General features: G+C 33.6%; 2 protein-coding genes and 1 long non-coding RNA gene across 11 annotated transcripts; 2 read left to right on the top strand and 1 right to left on the bottom strand.

Annotated features, from left to right (window-relative positions):
* Nucleotides 1–206: 206 nt before the first annotated feature.
* LOC146942420 (uncharacterized) lies at nucleotides 207–12,798 on the bottom strand. Its single transcript, XM_085756388.1, has 5 exons — nucleotides 12,384–12,798; nucleotides 1,699–1,761; nucleotides 1,425–1,487; nucleotides 1,270–1,338; nucleotides 207–1,175 (listed from the first exon to the last, which is right to left on the bottom strand). The coding sequence occupies exons 1-5, from the start codon at nucleotides 12,681–12,683 to the stop codon at nucleotides 933–935; spliced, it is 738 nt and encodes a 245-aa protein (XP_085612514.1). The 5' UTR covers nucleotides 12,684–12,798; the 3' UTR covers nucleotides 207–932.
* LOC146942421 (uncharacterized) lies at nucleotides 3,666–10,311 on the top strand. Of its 9 annotated transcripts, none has more exons than XR_015032685.1 (15): nucleotides 3,666–3,952; nucleotides 4,047–4,151; nucleotides 4,454–4,494; nucleotides 4,604–4,673; nucleotides 4,783–4,870; nucleotides 5,034–5,142; nucleotides 5,543–5,633; nucleotides 5,846–5,991; nucleotides 7,149–7,326; nucleotides 7,466–7,535; nucleotides 8,581–8,664; nucleotides 8,783–8,881; nucleotides 9,055–9,174; nucleotides 9,733–9,853; nucleotides 9,958–10,311. It is a non-coding gene; the product is annotated as an uncharacterized LOC146942421 (long non-coding RNA). The 9 variants fall into 9 exon arrangements; XR_015032688.1 differs by having other exon boundaries at nucleotides 8,553–8,664; XR_015032691.1 differs by having other exon boundaries at nucleotides 7,776–8,664.
* Nucleotides 12,799–13,746: 948 nt separating the features above from the next.
* On the top strand, nucleotides 13,747–14,433 carry LOC146942419 (uncharacterized). The gene is made up of 2 exons (XM_085758044.1): nucleotides 13,747–14,096; nucleotides 14,188–14,433. The coding sequence occupies exons 1-2, from the start codon at nucleotides 13,842–13,844 to the stop codon at nucleotides 14,431–14,433; spliced, it is 501 nt and encodes a 166-aa protein (XP_085614170.1). The 5' UTR covers nucleotides 13,747–13,841.
* The last annotated feature ends 927 nt before the right edge of the window (nucleotides 14,434–15,360 follow it).

Genomic DNA, 15,360 nt, shown 5'->3' with positions numbered 1-15,360 from the left:
TTTAGCGGTGCAATGTTTGTCTCAATGACCAATTGCCCTGAAAATGCAGAAGCTGGAAAACATAGCTTCTGCAGTAAAGTGATTTTCTGCCATGATTTTACATGTGCAAACGCCATACCAAACATACTCTCAATTTATCTCATGGTACCAGTTCAAAAAGAAACAAATGCAAGAAGAAAAAAACGTCAAAAAAGTCAAAACTGAACTCATCCAAAAAAGCCTCAAAACTGAAATCAATTCATTTCCTTTGTTTTTGTTGAACATCATCTCACTCATGATAAACAAATATGACCACGAGCTTCTACTTTCTAAAGAATAACATAGGTTGTCATTTGGTATTTTGAGTGATTTTCGGTTTACTGTAAGCAATTGATCAAAGTGATCTATTGTACACATCTGGCATACTAGGGTCCTCCACATATCCATATTGTCGGGGTAAAAGGACCTGTAAAAAACATATGGACCGACATTTGTGACACTTAAGCTTTCAGAAGAGGTGTGAGCTTCAAATGAACACTCAGACAAATGAAACATCCTATATACCGAAGGACAAGACACATGAACTTGCAGAGTGAAGTGCAATCATTCAAAATTGCAATTTGTAAATAAATTTGAAGACATTTTAAAGAAATCGAAAAGATTTAACCAACAAAAGAATGGTACATTGGTACTTATCTTACACGAATCGGAAGAACCTGCGACTCTAGTAGTATAGTATCTCTACTCTACAGCCTTTTATGGCTAGCACTACCCGAGAAAATATCCCCTTTTACCGCTCGACTTGTTTTCCCTTCACAAGAATTGTAGTTGCATCAAGCAACGTTTCTCATGGCCACCGGTTTCTACTGGATGGAGTCTTCAAAATGCTCTCTATCGACCTGTGCATTGCTCAGAGTAATTGTTCCATAAGTCTTGAACAAAGTAGGTCTATCTCAACTCATACAATCATCAGATGGCATCATATTTAGATCTGGTATCATGAAAACACTTTCTCCAGTGGACTCAATCCTGTTTGGCCTAGACTCTGATGCTTGTGAACGAGTATCATCTTGAGTGGCACGTGTGAGGACCTCAGAAGGTGCTATTCTCTGGTGGGGTTGACCAGCAAGCGTACCCCGCAGTTCAACGGATGTTGAACAACTTGGCTTGCTATGAGATTTTGATCCGAAACCAAGCTGAGAATACAAAAAAATGGAGTAAGTACCAGACGAAATGAACATGTCAGAAAAGTAATCTAATATGACTCACAAGGAAAAATTGTTTATATACCTTCATCCTCTTCAAACTTTCATTCGTAGTTCTCATCACCTCAAAATTTGCATTTCTAGTTGCTATCTCCTGAAAACAATATTGATATATTGATAAATGAGTATGTCATCTTAACATATGCCTAAAAAAAAAACATACATAGATCAGAAAATTACCCTTTCTAAATGTATCCTTTCCTTTAGGAGAGTGCTCTCCTCTTCCTTCAATTCTGCAAAAGACTGAAGAATGGCAAAAAAAATCATCATTTAATTAATAATATTCATATAATAGAACATGTCAATAGGAATTGAAAGGTCACAAGCAATGGCTTCTCAACCATGCTGAATAGTCGAATTCTGAATTGTTTTTTGAAGTAAAAAAGGAGGTAGCTTCATTGAAAAGAAAGGAAGAAAAAAAAAGTGAGAATCAAATAAACAAAAGTAGCTTTACCTTTTTTCTTTTGCACCTTTTGGTAGAGGCAGAGTTGCTAGTGTATCCACTTGTAGCAGTAGCCTGTAAAATAAAAATAAAAATAAAAATAAAAAATCAGTATTTTTAAGCATCAATTATAATGGGCATATGGTGAAGGTTGATATAAAAGGGATTGAATGAGATCCAAATGAATAATTTAAAGATACATAGTTTTTGGACTAAGTGAAGTCAGAAGAAACATAGAAATAAGAAAATGAATAGAGTGAGACCGAATATGTCAGCATAACCCAGGTAAAATGGAAAAATTATGTTACAAAGAAGTTGCTCAACTGCTTGACAATTGTGCTACTTATATGATATAAAAAGAGAAAAAATAATATTAAAATCAAAAGGAGGCAATTACCATCGATCTGTTTATACAATTGGGACACGTTTAAGATCAATGACAAAGACAACGAAGCTGGCATATCCTCCACTTTGAGGCCCACGTATACACAGTCCATTGATTATTCTTATTTCTTCTTTCTCTTCTTGTTGTGATGTAAAACTAATCCACATAGGACAGCCCAGCTGGCGTTACTATAGGCACGCGTTAGCACGTGATGGGATCTTATTAGGAATGCTCACGTGACTTGGATCGATCGATCGATCTCTCTCCAATTTCATTCAATTTAAATTATAATAATATAAGATATACTATTATTTCATTTTTTTTCTAACTTGTTTATTATGGGAGATAAGCTTATATAGAAAAACAAAATGAGACAATCAGATGAGCACAGCGAGCTGCTGCATGCTACCGACGACTGAAGTGGGCCAAAGCAAAGGCCGTAGATTCTTTGTCTCTTCTCTTCCTTTTGCACACCCAACCCAACAAAATCCCCTAATGTTAAGGGGATTGTAATCTAGTAACTTCCTTCATATTTAAGACAACAACTTTAACAACCCTCACCCCTTCCCTTCAATCACTTTCAACCCCGTGATATTGATACCTCATCTAACTACTACTACACACACACACACATAATGCTTCTTGTGTTGCGCGTTTGTTTGCACCTCTCAACACGAGAAACTCCTCCAAATGACTTTCACTCTAATGCCAACAACCAAAATGAAAAAAAAAAAAAAAATCCTGACTTTCAGTGCAGTAGACAGATAAACAAATTTACTTTACTAAAAAATTACTACTACTAAATTGGTTAACATGATCGTAAATAAATCAAACATTGTTAGATCTGCATTAAATTCCTTCCCATCATTTATTTTTAAGTTACCGAACGTCCAATAATAATAATCACCCCAACCCAATGTCCCAATCAAACCATAGGAGATAGATAAGACAGACCCGACCCATGGAAGAGATTAACGAAGCAGCATCGCGCCACAATCTTAACCCCCTGTCAGGAAGGAATTGCAGTCACCAAGCAATCCTTAAACATTAACTCACTGGGACCCACTAACCACTACTATTTTCAATTGACCAAAACACCCTCGATCTAACCGCAAGCCAAATTTTTATTTATTCATTTTAAAACAATCTTTCATTAAATTAAATTAAATTAAAATTAAACGAATACGAAAATTCTTTACATTAGGTGAACCGGTCAAATTACATATTTTGCATTTCCCTTTTTTTAAGTCAAAGTAGAAAAAGTGGATTTGCGATCTTAATAGGAACAAGGAAGGGTGTTTTCGTCAATCAACAATAAAATAACAGAGGTAAGAAACATGAAAGCAAGTGAGAACAAAAGGCCACACGTTCTTTCCTCTTTCATTACTGCTGACCTCATGCCAATCCAGATGCCACCAACAACAACATCCAGGGGCATTTCCGTCACCAAAATTTCAATTTTTCATCTACTAAACTAGATAAGAAAATGAATGTCCGTGGAAATTACCTTTTTGCCCTTCTGAGGGGCATTTTGGTAAATTGGTAATTGGACTCCCCTTGCCTATATATGTGAAAAGAAAAAAAAACAAAAAACAAAAGAAGGGGGACGAGAGAAACGGGAGAGGAAGAAGGGTGGACGAGAAAAAGAAGAGAGAAGAGAGAAATTGCATGTCGTTAGAAAAGGGTGAGAAGAGAGAAGAGAGAAAACGGAACGAGAGAAAGAAGAGGGAACAAAGGGACCGAGAGAAACGGGAACGGGAGAGGAAGAAGGGCGACGAGAGAGAACGGAAGAGGAGAGGGACGAGAGAAAGAAATCGCCGCCGTCGACCTCGCCGTCCAACACTCTAATCTGCACCGATTTTAGAAGCAAAGGAAATTAAGGTAAGCTTATTCTATCAAGCTCAATTTACATTTCAATTTCAATTTCATCCAAACCCTAATCCTTTTCAGCCCCAATTTCAATTTCTCAATGAAGGGTTAATTAAAGTTGCTGCATGTGTGTCTCCTTATTCAAAGAAAGCTTAATTGAAAGTATGGGGGTTGGGTTTGCAATTGGAGGAAGAAACAAGAAGAATTGGAGGTAAATTTTTGTACAAGTGATTGTAAATCATTTCTGTTTGATGGTTTCTGTGAAATATTTTAGAAAAATGTCTGTTTAAGAAGATACATAGGGACATGGTTGAATTTGATCTGAATGGTGCTGGATGGTAGTCTCTGTTACAGTCTAATATCAACCATTTTCCTTTGTATCTGATTTGGTAAAATTATGCCAGTATTGTCAAATAGCTTTTTTTCTTTAGCTACAACTTTTTTAATTTTCAGTTAATTAGTTTTATTTTTTAAGTTGTTTACTGATTTTTGTTTTTTTTTCTTTTTTTCAAGACACTTCTAGATTTTAATCTATGATAATTTCATCCCATAAGGTATGTTCTATGTAAATTTATATTTAAATTGAATGTAAAAATTGTAGGGTTAAAATATTGATGCTGTAATTGTTTTATGATGAATGGTCTGAAAATCAATTTGTTTCAGGTCTGTCCTTTAATGTTGAGAATATTTTTTCGGGGGGTTATCAGTACTCTTTGGTTCATGCAGCTGCTTGGTGAGTCATCATTAATTTAATTCATATAAAATTTCATTCATTCTTTTATGGTTAAAAATACATACATATATTTAGTATATAATAAATTTTTGATGTTTTTTCTACTCAGTGCATATGATAGAGCTGCAATTAAGTTCAGAGGAGTAGAGGCAGATATAAATTTCAACATTGAAGATTATGAAGAGGATTTGAAGCTGGTGAGTTATGGGGAAGAATATGTTAAAAAAGTGTTTATACTTTATATCATATCCTATAGTTTTCAATCAATTATTACCTTTTTTTTGTATCTTGAATTGTTGTGATTTAAATGAGTTTGGAGGAATTAATTTCAGGTAGTTCGTCTATGTTTCTTAATCTCAGGTATCAACTCTTTCAAGTTTTTCATGGCATACAAAGGATTTTTATGGTCAACGATGAGCTTCTTCTGCAAGTATTTAAGAAGCGCAAGTCTCTTGGTGCCTTAGCGATGGTAAGTTTTTTTTAGTTAAGCTTTTCATTTGAAACTGAATGATTGTTTGAGTTGATTTGTATAGTTCGTAGTTTTGATTATTGTGATCTGGACTGTGTTGAAAGATATTTTAATTTGTTGATTAAGATGATGTGAGTTGTGTAGCTAAATCTGATGCATTATGATCATATTTTTTAGAAAAATCAATCAATTTTAACTTCAATGTGAATGGCAGTGTAATTATGAAGAGAAAAAAAATAGTGTATGCATGTCAAATTTTGTGATGTTCAACTCAAGTTTCAATATTTTCGCATGGAGTATAAGAAAATTGGATCTAAAGCTTTTATTTGTTAGTCATTTAATATTTAATATTTATGATGTTGGCAACTTTGTGATGGAGCTTTGTTTATTATGCATTCAGGTGTCTTTCTTGCTGGGAGTTATTCCAGTTTTTGTTACATGGATATATTCGGAATACTTAAGTACAAAAGAACCTCATCTCCTACTAAAGTGTAAGTTTTTTAACACTGTCATAGGAAACCAAATTATTGACTTCAATTGATTCAAGTTTATTAGTGCAATATATATATCAAGGACATCTTTTTTCTCTTCTGTTTGGCTGTTTCTTCTTGTGATTGGATTGATGAAGTTGAAGAGGGTGACCATAATGCTTTAGAATTTAGATGAGTATGTTAATAAACATTGAAATCTTGTGCTTCCACAGAAAAATCAACTAGATAAGTCTTTGATGAGGTATTTGGAAATCAACAGTGATCTTTAAATCAAGCAGCAGACAACTTAAGCATACACTCCCAATGACTGGTTTATGATGGTTAAAATTTGGTGATGTTATTGAAAGTTTTGCAAATGGTATTGATTTATTTATTTCTGGGAATGGTATTAAAGATTTATTGCCTTTCTTATGTGTATGATGGTTCAAATTTGGCAATGTTGTTAAAAGCTTTGCTTTGGTGTTGAAATGAATTTGAATCTTATGAGTTTGAATGTGACTTGCCAAACTCAGGGGACTACTAGCGACTGTGAACTTGCCTTATTAAAATCTAATTGATACTGATGGTTATTTATAAGCCTTACAAAAGTTACAATGTCACATCTCATGTTTTGTGCTAATCATGTTTGTGTTGTTAACAGACTTTAATTTTTGTGGTTAATGTTAAGGCAATTCAATGATAATGAGAAAGACTTTTAACTATTCAACTGATTTTTCGAATTTGGAAAAAAAATTTGGTTGATTTGTTAAAGAAATGCATTTTCGCTCTGTAATCTTGTGTGTAGAAGTACTTTTATGGTATAGCATCAATGCAGATTTTCTATGCAATGAATCTTTGAGAAGCATTTGAATTACATTGAGCATATTGTTGATCTGAAAGGAACCTTAGATTGTGTATGTTTTTAGTGAGTTGTGTATGGAAAATCCTTTGTTCATGCTGTCTATTGATAATTTTTGGTTTGTGGTGGAGGAGTTTCTGGCATGGAACAAGACTTTTAGTTATTCTTTTGAGTTTTGGAATTTTAAAAAAATATTTGGTTGATTTGGTTGTGTGATTTTGTTAAAGGAATGCAATTACAAACCAATTGATAGAGAAGGATTTGTTTGGTTATGGTGGAATTTTAAGAAATGTTGGTTAAAATTCGTATAGACCTACTGTTAGAAAAATGGTCATAAATACTTGTGCTGACATCGTTTTTGAGTGAAAATTGAACCATTGGAAAATAGACAAAATTTAACATGAAATAGGCTCTGGAAGAACTTAATTTTGTTATTCTATGACTGAGAAAATTGAGTTGGAAGTTTGTGCTGCTGAAGTAAAAATTTGAACTGTTGTTGGAATGTTCTGTCATATCTCTCTGTTCATACATCAGTTTGCAGTAGGACTTATACCATTAGAAAGAAGACAGAAATTAACTTGAAATAGGTTTTGGAATTGCTTAATTCAATTATGTTATGATGGAGAAAACTGAGTTACAAGTTTCAGTTGTTGAATAAAAAATCTGCTCTAATGTAGTTGGAATGTTCATGTTGAAATATTTGGTTCACCGCCCGGATTGAAATGATAAGGATTGAAGCATATGTTTGAAGCTATGATTTTAAGAGCAAGAGAAGAGAAGAAGGCTGAAGGGATAGCAATGGCAAGAGCTTTGAATTGGAGCATAATCTATTGAGAGTGTTCAGAATAAGTCATGGTGAGTTCCTTTTTAGCTTAGAGCCTTACCTTGGGTAAAATGTGTTTATGAATGAATTGTGAGACAAAGAACATTACTCCCCTCCCTCCCTCCCTCCCATTTCTCACTCACGGGTCGTTCATGTTTGTTATATGTGCAGAATGTGTAAAGCTCTAATGCCAGGGGATGAAGAAAGCATGAGTGATGAAGCAATATGGGAAACTCTTCGTGTAAGGCTTTATATATGTAACTCTTTCAATTTTCATGTTCTCATTTTCTTCTATATTATTTTAATGGAAGACATTCTATCTGATTGCAATTGCTGCTTGAGTCGATTCAAAATTTTGTGATGCTTCGTGTGTTACTGTCGTCAAGGTCTTGGCTTGCAATTTTTTCTTATTGGAATGTTCAATGTTGAAACTGTTGAAGCTTGATTACACTGAGAGTGCTTTTCATTCTGTTTGTTGTAGCACTTTTGGGTTGCCATCTCTATGTTGTTCTTCGTTGCTGCTACCATGAATCATCAGTTCTAGCATGGTGATCATGTTCTTTTTCTGTTGAAGTTTCAATTTATCATGTGTATGCAACCCCTTGGAGTTTTGCAACTATGTTTCTTTTCTTTCGTTTTTGTTCTTTATTTTTCTAATTAATAATAGACATTCCAAACACTTTATTTACATGTGAATAGAAAACTCCATTACATAACATAAAGAACAAAAAGTGTTGGTCAGGCACAGAGAAGGATAGACTGGAAGTACTTTTTGACAAGAAAGTGTTTCTTCAATTCATGGTTTTCTTATATATTAAATGTTCTCTGACACCTTTAAATGCACATTAGTACCATAACTCCCTCTCAATTGAAGTAGACTTATGATCACATTGTCAATTTTTGAATCCTTTTTGGTATATTTAACCAACTGCTCACATGAAAGCTAACAATTGGCAATCATATATAAGTTGCTTCTAATTTTATAGCTCCCGCAGATAAGTTGTGAAGTGGAAAGAAATTTGATCATTTCTTTGTGACAGTTTTTTAAATAAATGAGATTCTAAGAATTGATCAAAATAGAAGGTTGTCTTCAGTAGCTTATGTTGAAAATTATTTTCGATAGATGATTTTTATTAGCTTAATCTAACACAAAATAATTTATGCTTTTCTTAAAAATCACATCAGTAAGTTGATTTATGAGTCATGATTGTGTTATTTTTGGTCATTAGTGTGTATCATTTTTGGGCATTAATTTCAGTTTCTATGATCGTTCATCTCCAATTTAGACTCAACTGCGATATTTGCCTCTGTCGAAGATGCTTGATGCTGATATCACTGATAGTGTTATCGGGGAAGGATGTGTGATTAAGGTAAATTGTTTCTGAATCTGTTTAAAAGAATGTGAGATTTATACTTTTCTTTACAAAGATGTCAAATATGATTAAATGGATTTAATTGTGAGAAACTTTAATTTTGTTTGTTTCCTAGAACTGCAAAATCTTCCATTCAGTGGTCGGGCTACATTCTTGCATATCAGGAGGTGCGATTATTGAAGACACTTTGTTGATGGGCGCAGATTAATACGAGGTAAAATGCAGTTTAAAACTACTTGCACTGATCATTGTTATAGTTTTATTTAACAGATAATGTTTGACTTAAGAAAGCAGTTGAAATGCTTAGACGCAGCTCAATTCATTCATTGGCTTGTGTAAGTTACAAGGAAATAATCCTAACTGCAACATTGATTTTCTGATTTTCAGACAGAAGCTGATAAAAGTTTTTTGGCTGCTAAAGGCAGTATTTCAATTGGTATTGGCAGAAACTCCCGTATCAAAAGAGCAATTGTTGACAAGAATGCTAGAATTGGAGAAAATGTGAAGGTTATAATATCATCCAACTATATACACTTTCATTCCCTATTTTACTTTCTAATCCATCTTCTCATATTAAGCTTGACAAATTGTTGGTTTTTTCCCATCATCTACTCCCTCTGTTCCTAATCTTTGGCCTTTTTAAGTTTCGACACAGAGATTAAGAAACAATCAATTTAAACATAGATTGCCTTCTTGCGGCATCGTAGTGTATTTTGTGTTAAAAAAATGATAGCAAACTCTGTTGCACTGACATTTTTTATTGAAGGTGTGTCTGGTGTCCGACATGACAGCAACATGTGTGATTACACTCAATTTATTTTCGCAGTTTATTATTAGTGTTGGCGTGTCAGTGCTACATAGTTGCAGCAGTTAATCACTAACCGAATATAACCTGATTTCCTTCATAGGAAAGCTTTGGCTGATTTCCATCATTATCCAAAACAAATATAAAACTTATTTCCAGATTCAGATAGCTTTAACAAATTATATGATCTTTTTCTATCTATAGCATTGTAACTATAATGAAAAAAATGAACTTGGTTATTAATTGATGACAACTGGCAGATTTTGATGGAAATGGCACCTTCAAATGTGAAGAGTTCATCACAATGAGTGTTCACATGAGAAGGCTTGGAAATGATGAGCATCTCACAGAAGCATTCCCAACGATGTCGACTTGGATAAGGTAAGATATATGTTAGATATAGTTTGATACAAGTTAGTTATGATTAGTTAGAAGTTAGTTATATTAGTTACTCTTTTATAACATCTAATATTGTTTTGTTAAAGGATGGTCGAGTAAGTTTTGAGGAATTTAAGGCAATGATGAAGACAAGAGGAGATTGGAAAATGGCATCTAGACAATATTTAAAAGCATTTCTAAATGCGTTAAGCTTCAGAATGTTTAAAGACAAATCTACGGGAGTAGCAACTAACTAAACTAAATTAACTGAATTTCAAATTGCATGTGGGGGGTGTAGGCCAAGTTCTGAGTACATATCATATCATATAATGCAGATTACTGTACCACTAATTATTCAGCAGCATGCAAATAAATATGTTGCAATATTTTGAGTTGTGTACAGTTTGAGAGTGTAAATGGAAAAATAGGCCTCATCTGAAGAAAGTGTGAGGATCTCTTGTGATATAGTGTGCTCATGTTAACTTTAATTGTTTATTTATTTTATTTTATTAATTAATTGTTGTGACTGTGAAAATCATTTGAATGATTGAGATGTTCAAATTAATTTGTCTTCAAATTTGGATATTCTAACTAATGACATTTTCGTAATAAGTGGTGATATGTAGATTTTTCCTTCATTTGTTGCAAAGTGGCTTAGTTGCTTTTAGTCCTTTATACACTTCACCTATTCTATATCTTTGATGAATATAGTATTCTTTATTCAACTCAATTCACTTAGATTAGCCTGATTATAAATCGAGCAATCGAATGAACATTTTTAATATTCTTCCTCCCAAAATTAGTACCGTTTTAGATTATAAAAACTTATAATTAAACATGTTAAAGAAACTAAATATATAAAAGAAATTGAATGTATAGTTTATATTGAGTTCTTTTACATGTGCATATGATCCTTAAATATATAAAAGATTGTCTTCTAAAAAAAAAGTCTTATTAATATTTTTTTTTGAAGGAATTACAAAATTATTTTTATTAACCATCAGATATAAACATTAAATGTATAGTATTGTGTAATGATTTAAATCAGAACGTAATACATATATTATGGGAAAACATGTGCAAATATACAAAATCAAAACAAATAACAGAAAGTGAGCAGAGATGGCTCGCACGAGTATTGATGATCAACTCTATTCTCCAACTATCTACAAATTGGTTTGTTTGCGGTCAACAAAAAGGGTAAAATCATTTTGGTTTTAAATGCAAGTAATAAGTGTTCAAGTTAAAAGTAAAGTTGTTGTCACCTAATTTTAAGGTTTCAAGTGATAAAAAGTTGGGGAAAATAAAATTAATTAAGTTACAAAATTCTGGGTGGTACCATGGAACTCTTTGCAACATTCAGTGGCTTCTGCATTCTTAGCTGTTCTTTATAGTGATTACATGTTGACATCTCAGTCACCTAATTTTAAGGTTTCAAGTGATAAAAAGTTGGGGAAAATAAAATTAATTAAGTTACAAAATTCTAGGTGGTACCATGGAACTCTTTGCAACATTCAATGGCTTCTGCATTCTTAGCTGTTCTTTATAGTGATTACATGTTGACATCTCAAACTGAAAATCTATTTTGTAGTGGGAAAATGTATAAGCCGGTTGATCTCCGCATATTTGCAATTTCTCAGGTATGCATTTCTATAAAAATGACATCAATCATTTTATATTCTTATCAATTATCATCAGGTCTGTTTTTAATTCAAGTTCAGAATTTCTTAATTAGTCAACTCCCAAATATTTTTATAGGAGATTGACTTCCTAATGCACGTGTGTAAACTTCTAAAACAAGTATGCAACCATGATTTAAAACCTTTCTAATGTGATTCTCTAAACTCAACATGGATTGACGATACTATAAACTTGGCTTTTATGCTTCCAAATATTGTGTTATGGTTTATAATTATGTGTCATTTCGCAATCTATCCGTCTGATATAATATTTTGTCAAAAAAGTAGCTAACCCCCGTGCGAAGCACGGGTTTGTAACTAGTTTCATATTGAAAATTATCGAAGATTTAAGGAAACACGCAAGTTCGTAAATCGCAACATAAAATTCCCCCAGCTAAAAAAAGTAAAAAGATAAAAAAACTGAAACGAATCAAACGGTTTCGGTGAGTTCGTCATTTTTCCTTAGAAAAAATAAATGAAAAATAAAATAGTAAAATTGACAGATTTTCCGTCAGTATCAAGTGTCAGCGGAAAATCGAAAACGAAATGCGCGATTGGAAAACGCGAAAAGCAACCGGCTTTTGGCCTGTAAATAAAGAGATCAAGGGTAAAACCGTCAAAACGAAAAGAAACTTCGCTCGAAAGCAAAAATGTCTGACACACACGAAAACCGTTTCAACCGCCGGAAACCACATCGCTCCATGGCGGAGACGCAGAGTTACACGGCGTTTTTAGAATTTTCAGTCAAACAACAGAAACAGAATTCAGATGAAGAGAAAGGGAACGAGAACGAGATAAATAGAGAGAAAGTGAAACGAACAAAAAATTCATATAGAGTGAAGAAAGTATAGAACCTTGGATCTAGCAGCGTTGTTGCAACGGCTTGAATCTTCATAACCTTCGGCAGTGACAGACGGCGAAGCGCCGCCACTCCAAGAGAGAGGAGTGGTAGGACTGCATCTAGTTGAAACAGCACGGTCGCAGCGAGAAACGGAAGCGGTTAGCCTCGATCTTGAACGCCGTTGTTTGTGTCCCCAGGAGAACGATACACCTTGAGATTTGGTCTCAACAGGTTGCTTCAGCCGTAACAGAAGCTCGACGACCACCGTGTCATCTTTCATCGCCGCTCTCATCCATTCATCGTTGAGCATCATCGTTTTGCAGAGAGAGAGAACTCAGAGAAGAGAATTTGTTGTGTGTGTGACAGAGAGAGAGAGAGAGAGAGAGAGAGAGAATGGAAGTGTGGTGGCGAATGTGTTGGTTGAAAATGAAAAAGAAGAAGAGAGGGTAGAGGATAGGTTTATATATATGTTTATAATAAATTGCGATGAGAAATGAATAAATAAAAAATGAAATGAAATGAAAATAATAGAAAAATGGAAAGAGGGTAGGGATATTATGTGGCGGTGAAGGAGAATGAAAATGGAGTAGATTCCAGTAATTCGTCTTTCGTTTCTTGTTGTTACTAAAGCTTAAAGGCAAGAGTTGTGTTGTGTTGTGGTAGGGTGGGTGGGGTCTTTACTCTTTCTCATTCTCTTTCGGGACCTTGGGTGGGTCCCACACATCTTGTGTGTGCCACTATCTTTTTAATTTTAAATCTAAAATCCTTTATTATAAAAGCTAGAGTTGATTAGCTAGCATGTTTGCCCTAATCACTAGCTTTTTTCCCTCCTAAACATGTATCTAATCTCAGCCGTTGATTTAAATTCATTGTTAATCTAATCTCAGCCGTTGATTCAAAGGCTATGTTTCAAACTACTCATTTCCTCTCTCATACAGATATGTCATAATGGCCATTGAAAACGTAGTTATTGCTAATCAAATCACCATAACTCCTAACGATTACCATCTCATACCATTATCATCTCCTACCATTATCGTCTCCTACCATCATTTTTATCTACAGAAACTCTTAACGATTGCTAAAGGTGAAGTTTCCCCCAAATTTTACCACTAAAGTTATAGGAAGATATGCGTTTACCAAATTTTATCGTCTCCTAACTCTTAATGCTATCCGAAATAGAGTGATAGGAAGATATGCGTTTAAAGGTGAAGTTTCCCCCAAATTTTACCACTAAAGTTAAATGTTCGTTCTTCACAGTGCATGTACAAAATCAGGTTTGTTTCACTTGATGATTTAATCTTTTTCTATTTAAATAAGATGAACAGATTCAGTAAACTTATTCCGTAAACTTTTTCTGCCTAACTTCTAGGATGTCGGGGAACTCCAACCATTCTTCGTTGCTGAAAATTTCTACGAGCTACCGGAGCAATGGCACTTGCTAGATGGTGATGGGATTACTCATAACGTCATGTTCAACAAATCAGTTAGTCGACCGTTTTTGACAGATGGTTGGAGTGCATTGCGATTATTCTACGAGTTTAGTGGAAGTAAGATTATTGCTTTCCAGTACCTTGGTGGAAGTAGATTTCAAATCTTTGTTTTTGCTCATAACATTACTCTAGCTGATTATCCACCCTATCATTCCATGAGTGCGGCAGCATCGTGTTATTGTACCTTTGAAGTTTCTATCGTTGGATATGGATCGACGAAATCACCGAAGATTGTTTATTGTTTTTTTTGTTGCTATTCAATTAGATATATGCTATAATAAAGGATTTTTGTCTGTCCTTAACAAAAAAATTTCTTTTTTTTAGGAACTACCTGATACTTTTGGTAAATTCCTTAGAGTGAAACATCACGATTACGTCATGTTGTGCGGACCTTATGACAATATCATTCCTGTGAGACTCAAATATACAAACGACCCCATACCAAATGTGATGTTCGGAAAAGGTTGGATGAGTTTTTATGTTGCCAATGGTATTGAGGTCGGAGACGTGTTGATTTTCAAGTGCAAGTGCGTTGTGGACAAAAAATATGCTATCGTATCCAAGCGTTGATAAACACATGACTGGAGTTTTTTATTAGTAATAGTTTAAGTTTTTCTTTGAAAGAAAGAATAATTTAGTTTTTATTTTCAAATATTATCAGCTTTGCATCGGTAAAAAAAGGCCAAAAAAAAGTATGTAATGCGGTTTATGTTATTGTCTTTCCAGTTTAGTTTGCTCTCTTTTTCGTGCCGTAGCATCTTTAATTTTCTGTTTAGTGGCAAAAAATATATTGCATCAAGAAAAAAATTGATGAAATCGTAGTTGATTGCAATTGAAAACTTTTAACTTGCATATTTTTCGAATAAGAATTGCTTTTAATAGCTTTTATGCAGTATGCACTAATTGCTCTGCCAATTACTACGTATTGAAAGCATTCATGACTGCAATGATGATATTAACAAAAAACTTTCGTAGAAAAATACATTTAATTTGCACTAATTGCTTTTATGTCTGCAATAAATAGGAATTACTACCAATAGAATACTATAGTCATTCACATTAAAAACATGCGAGTGAATATACCTAGCTATAATTCCTTTACAAAAAAACTTTCTTAGAAAAATACATTTAATTTGCACTAATTGATTTTATGGCTGCAATAAATAGGTAGTAATTGCTTTTAATAAAAATTACTTTTAATAGAAAAACTTTCTTCGAATAAGAATTGCTTTTATGCAGTATGCACTAATTGCTTTGTCAATTACTACCTATTGAAAGCATTCATGACTTCAATGATGATATTAACTAAAAACATTCTTAGAAAAATACATTTAAATTGCACTAATTGCTTTTATGGCTGCAATAAATCATTATGCATTATTCTAGGATTATTGCGATAAAACTTCTATTAACTAAATCTGTTTTACATTATTGCGATTGATTTGATTGACTTCTACGTGGTATGACCCGTGCGGTAGCACGGGTCAAGTGTCTAGT

The sequence above is a fragment of the Medicago sativa genome, chromosome 3 (genome assembly GCF_051527215.1).
Source record: "Medicago sativa cultivar Bolivia chromosome 3, Bolivia_mono, whole genome shotgun sequence".
In the NCBI taxonomy this organism is placed as follows: Eukaryota; Viridiplantae; Streptophyta; class Magnoliopsida; order Fabales; family Fabaceae; genus Medicago; species Medicago sativa.
The sequence above is the reverse complement of the archived record's forward strand: the minus strand, read 5'-3'. Positions and strand labels throughout refer to the sequence as shown.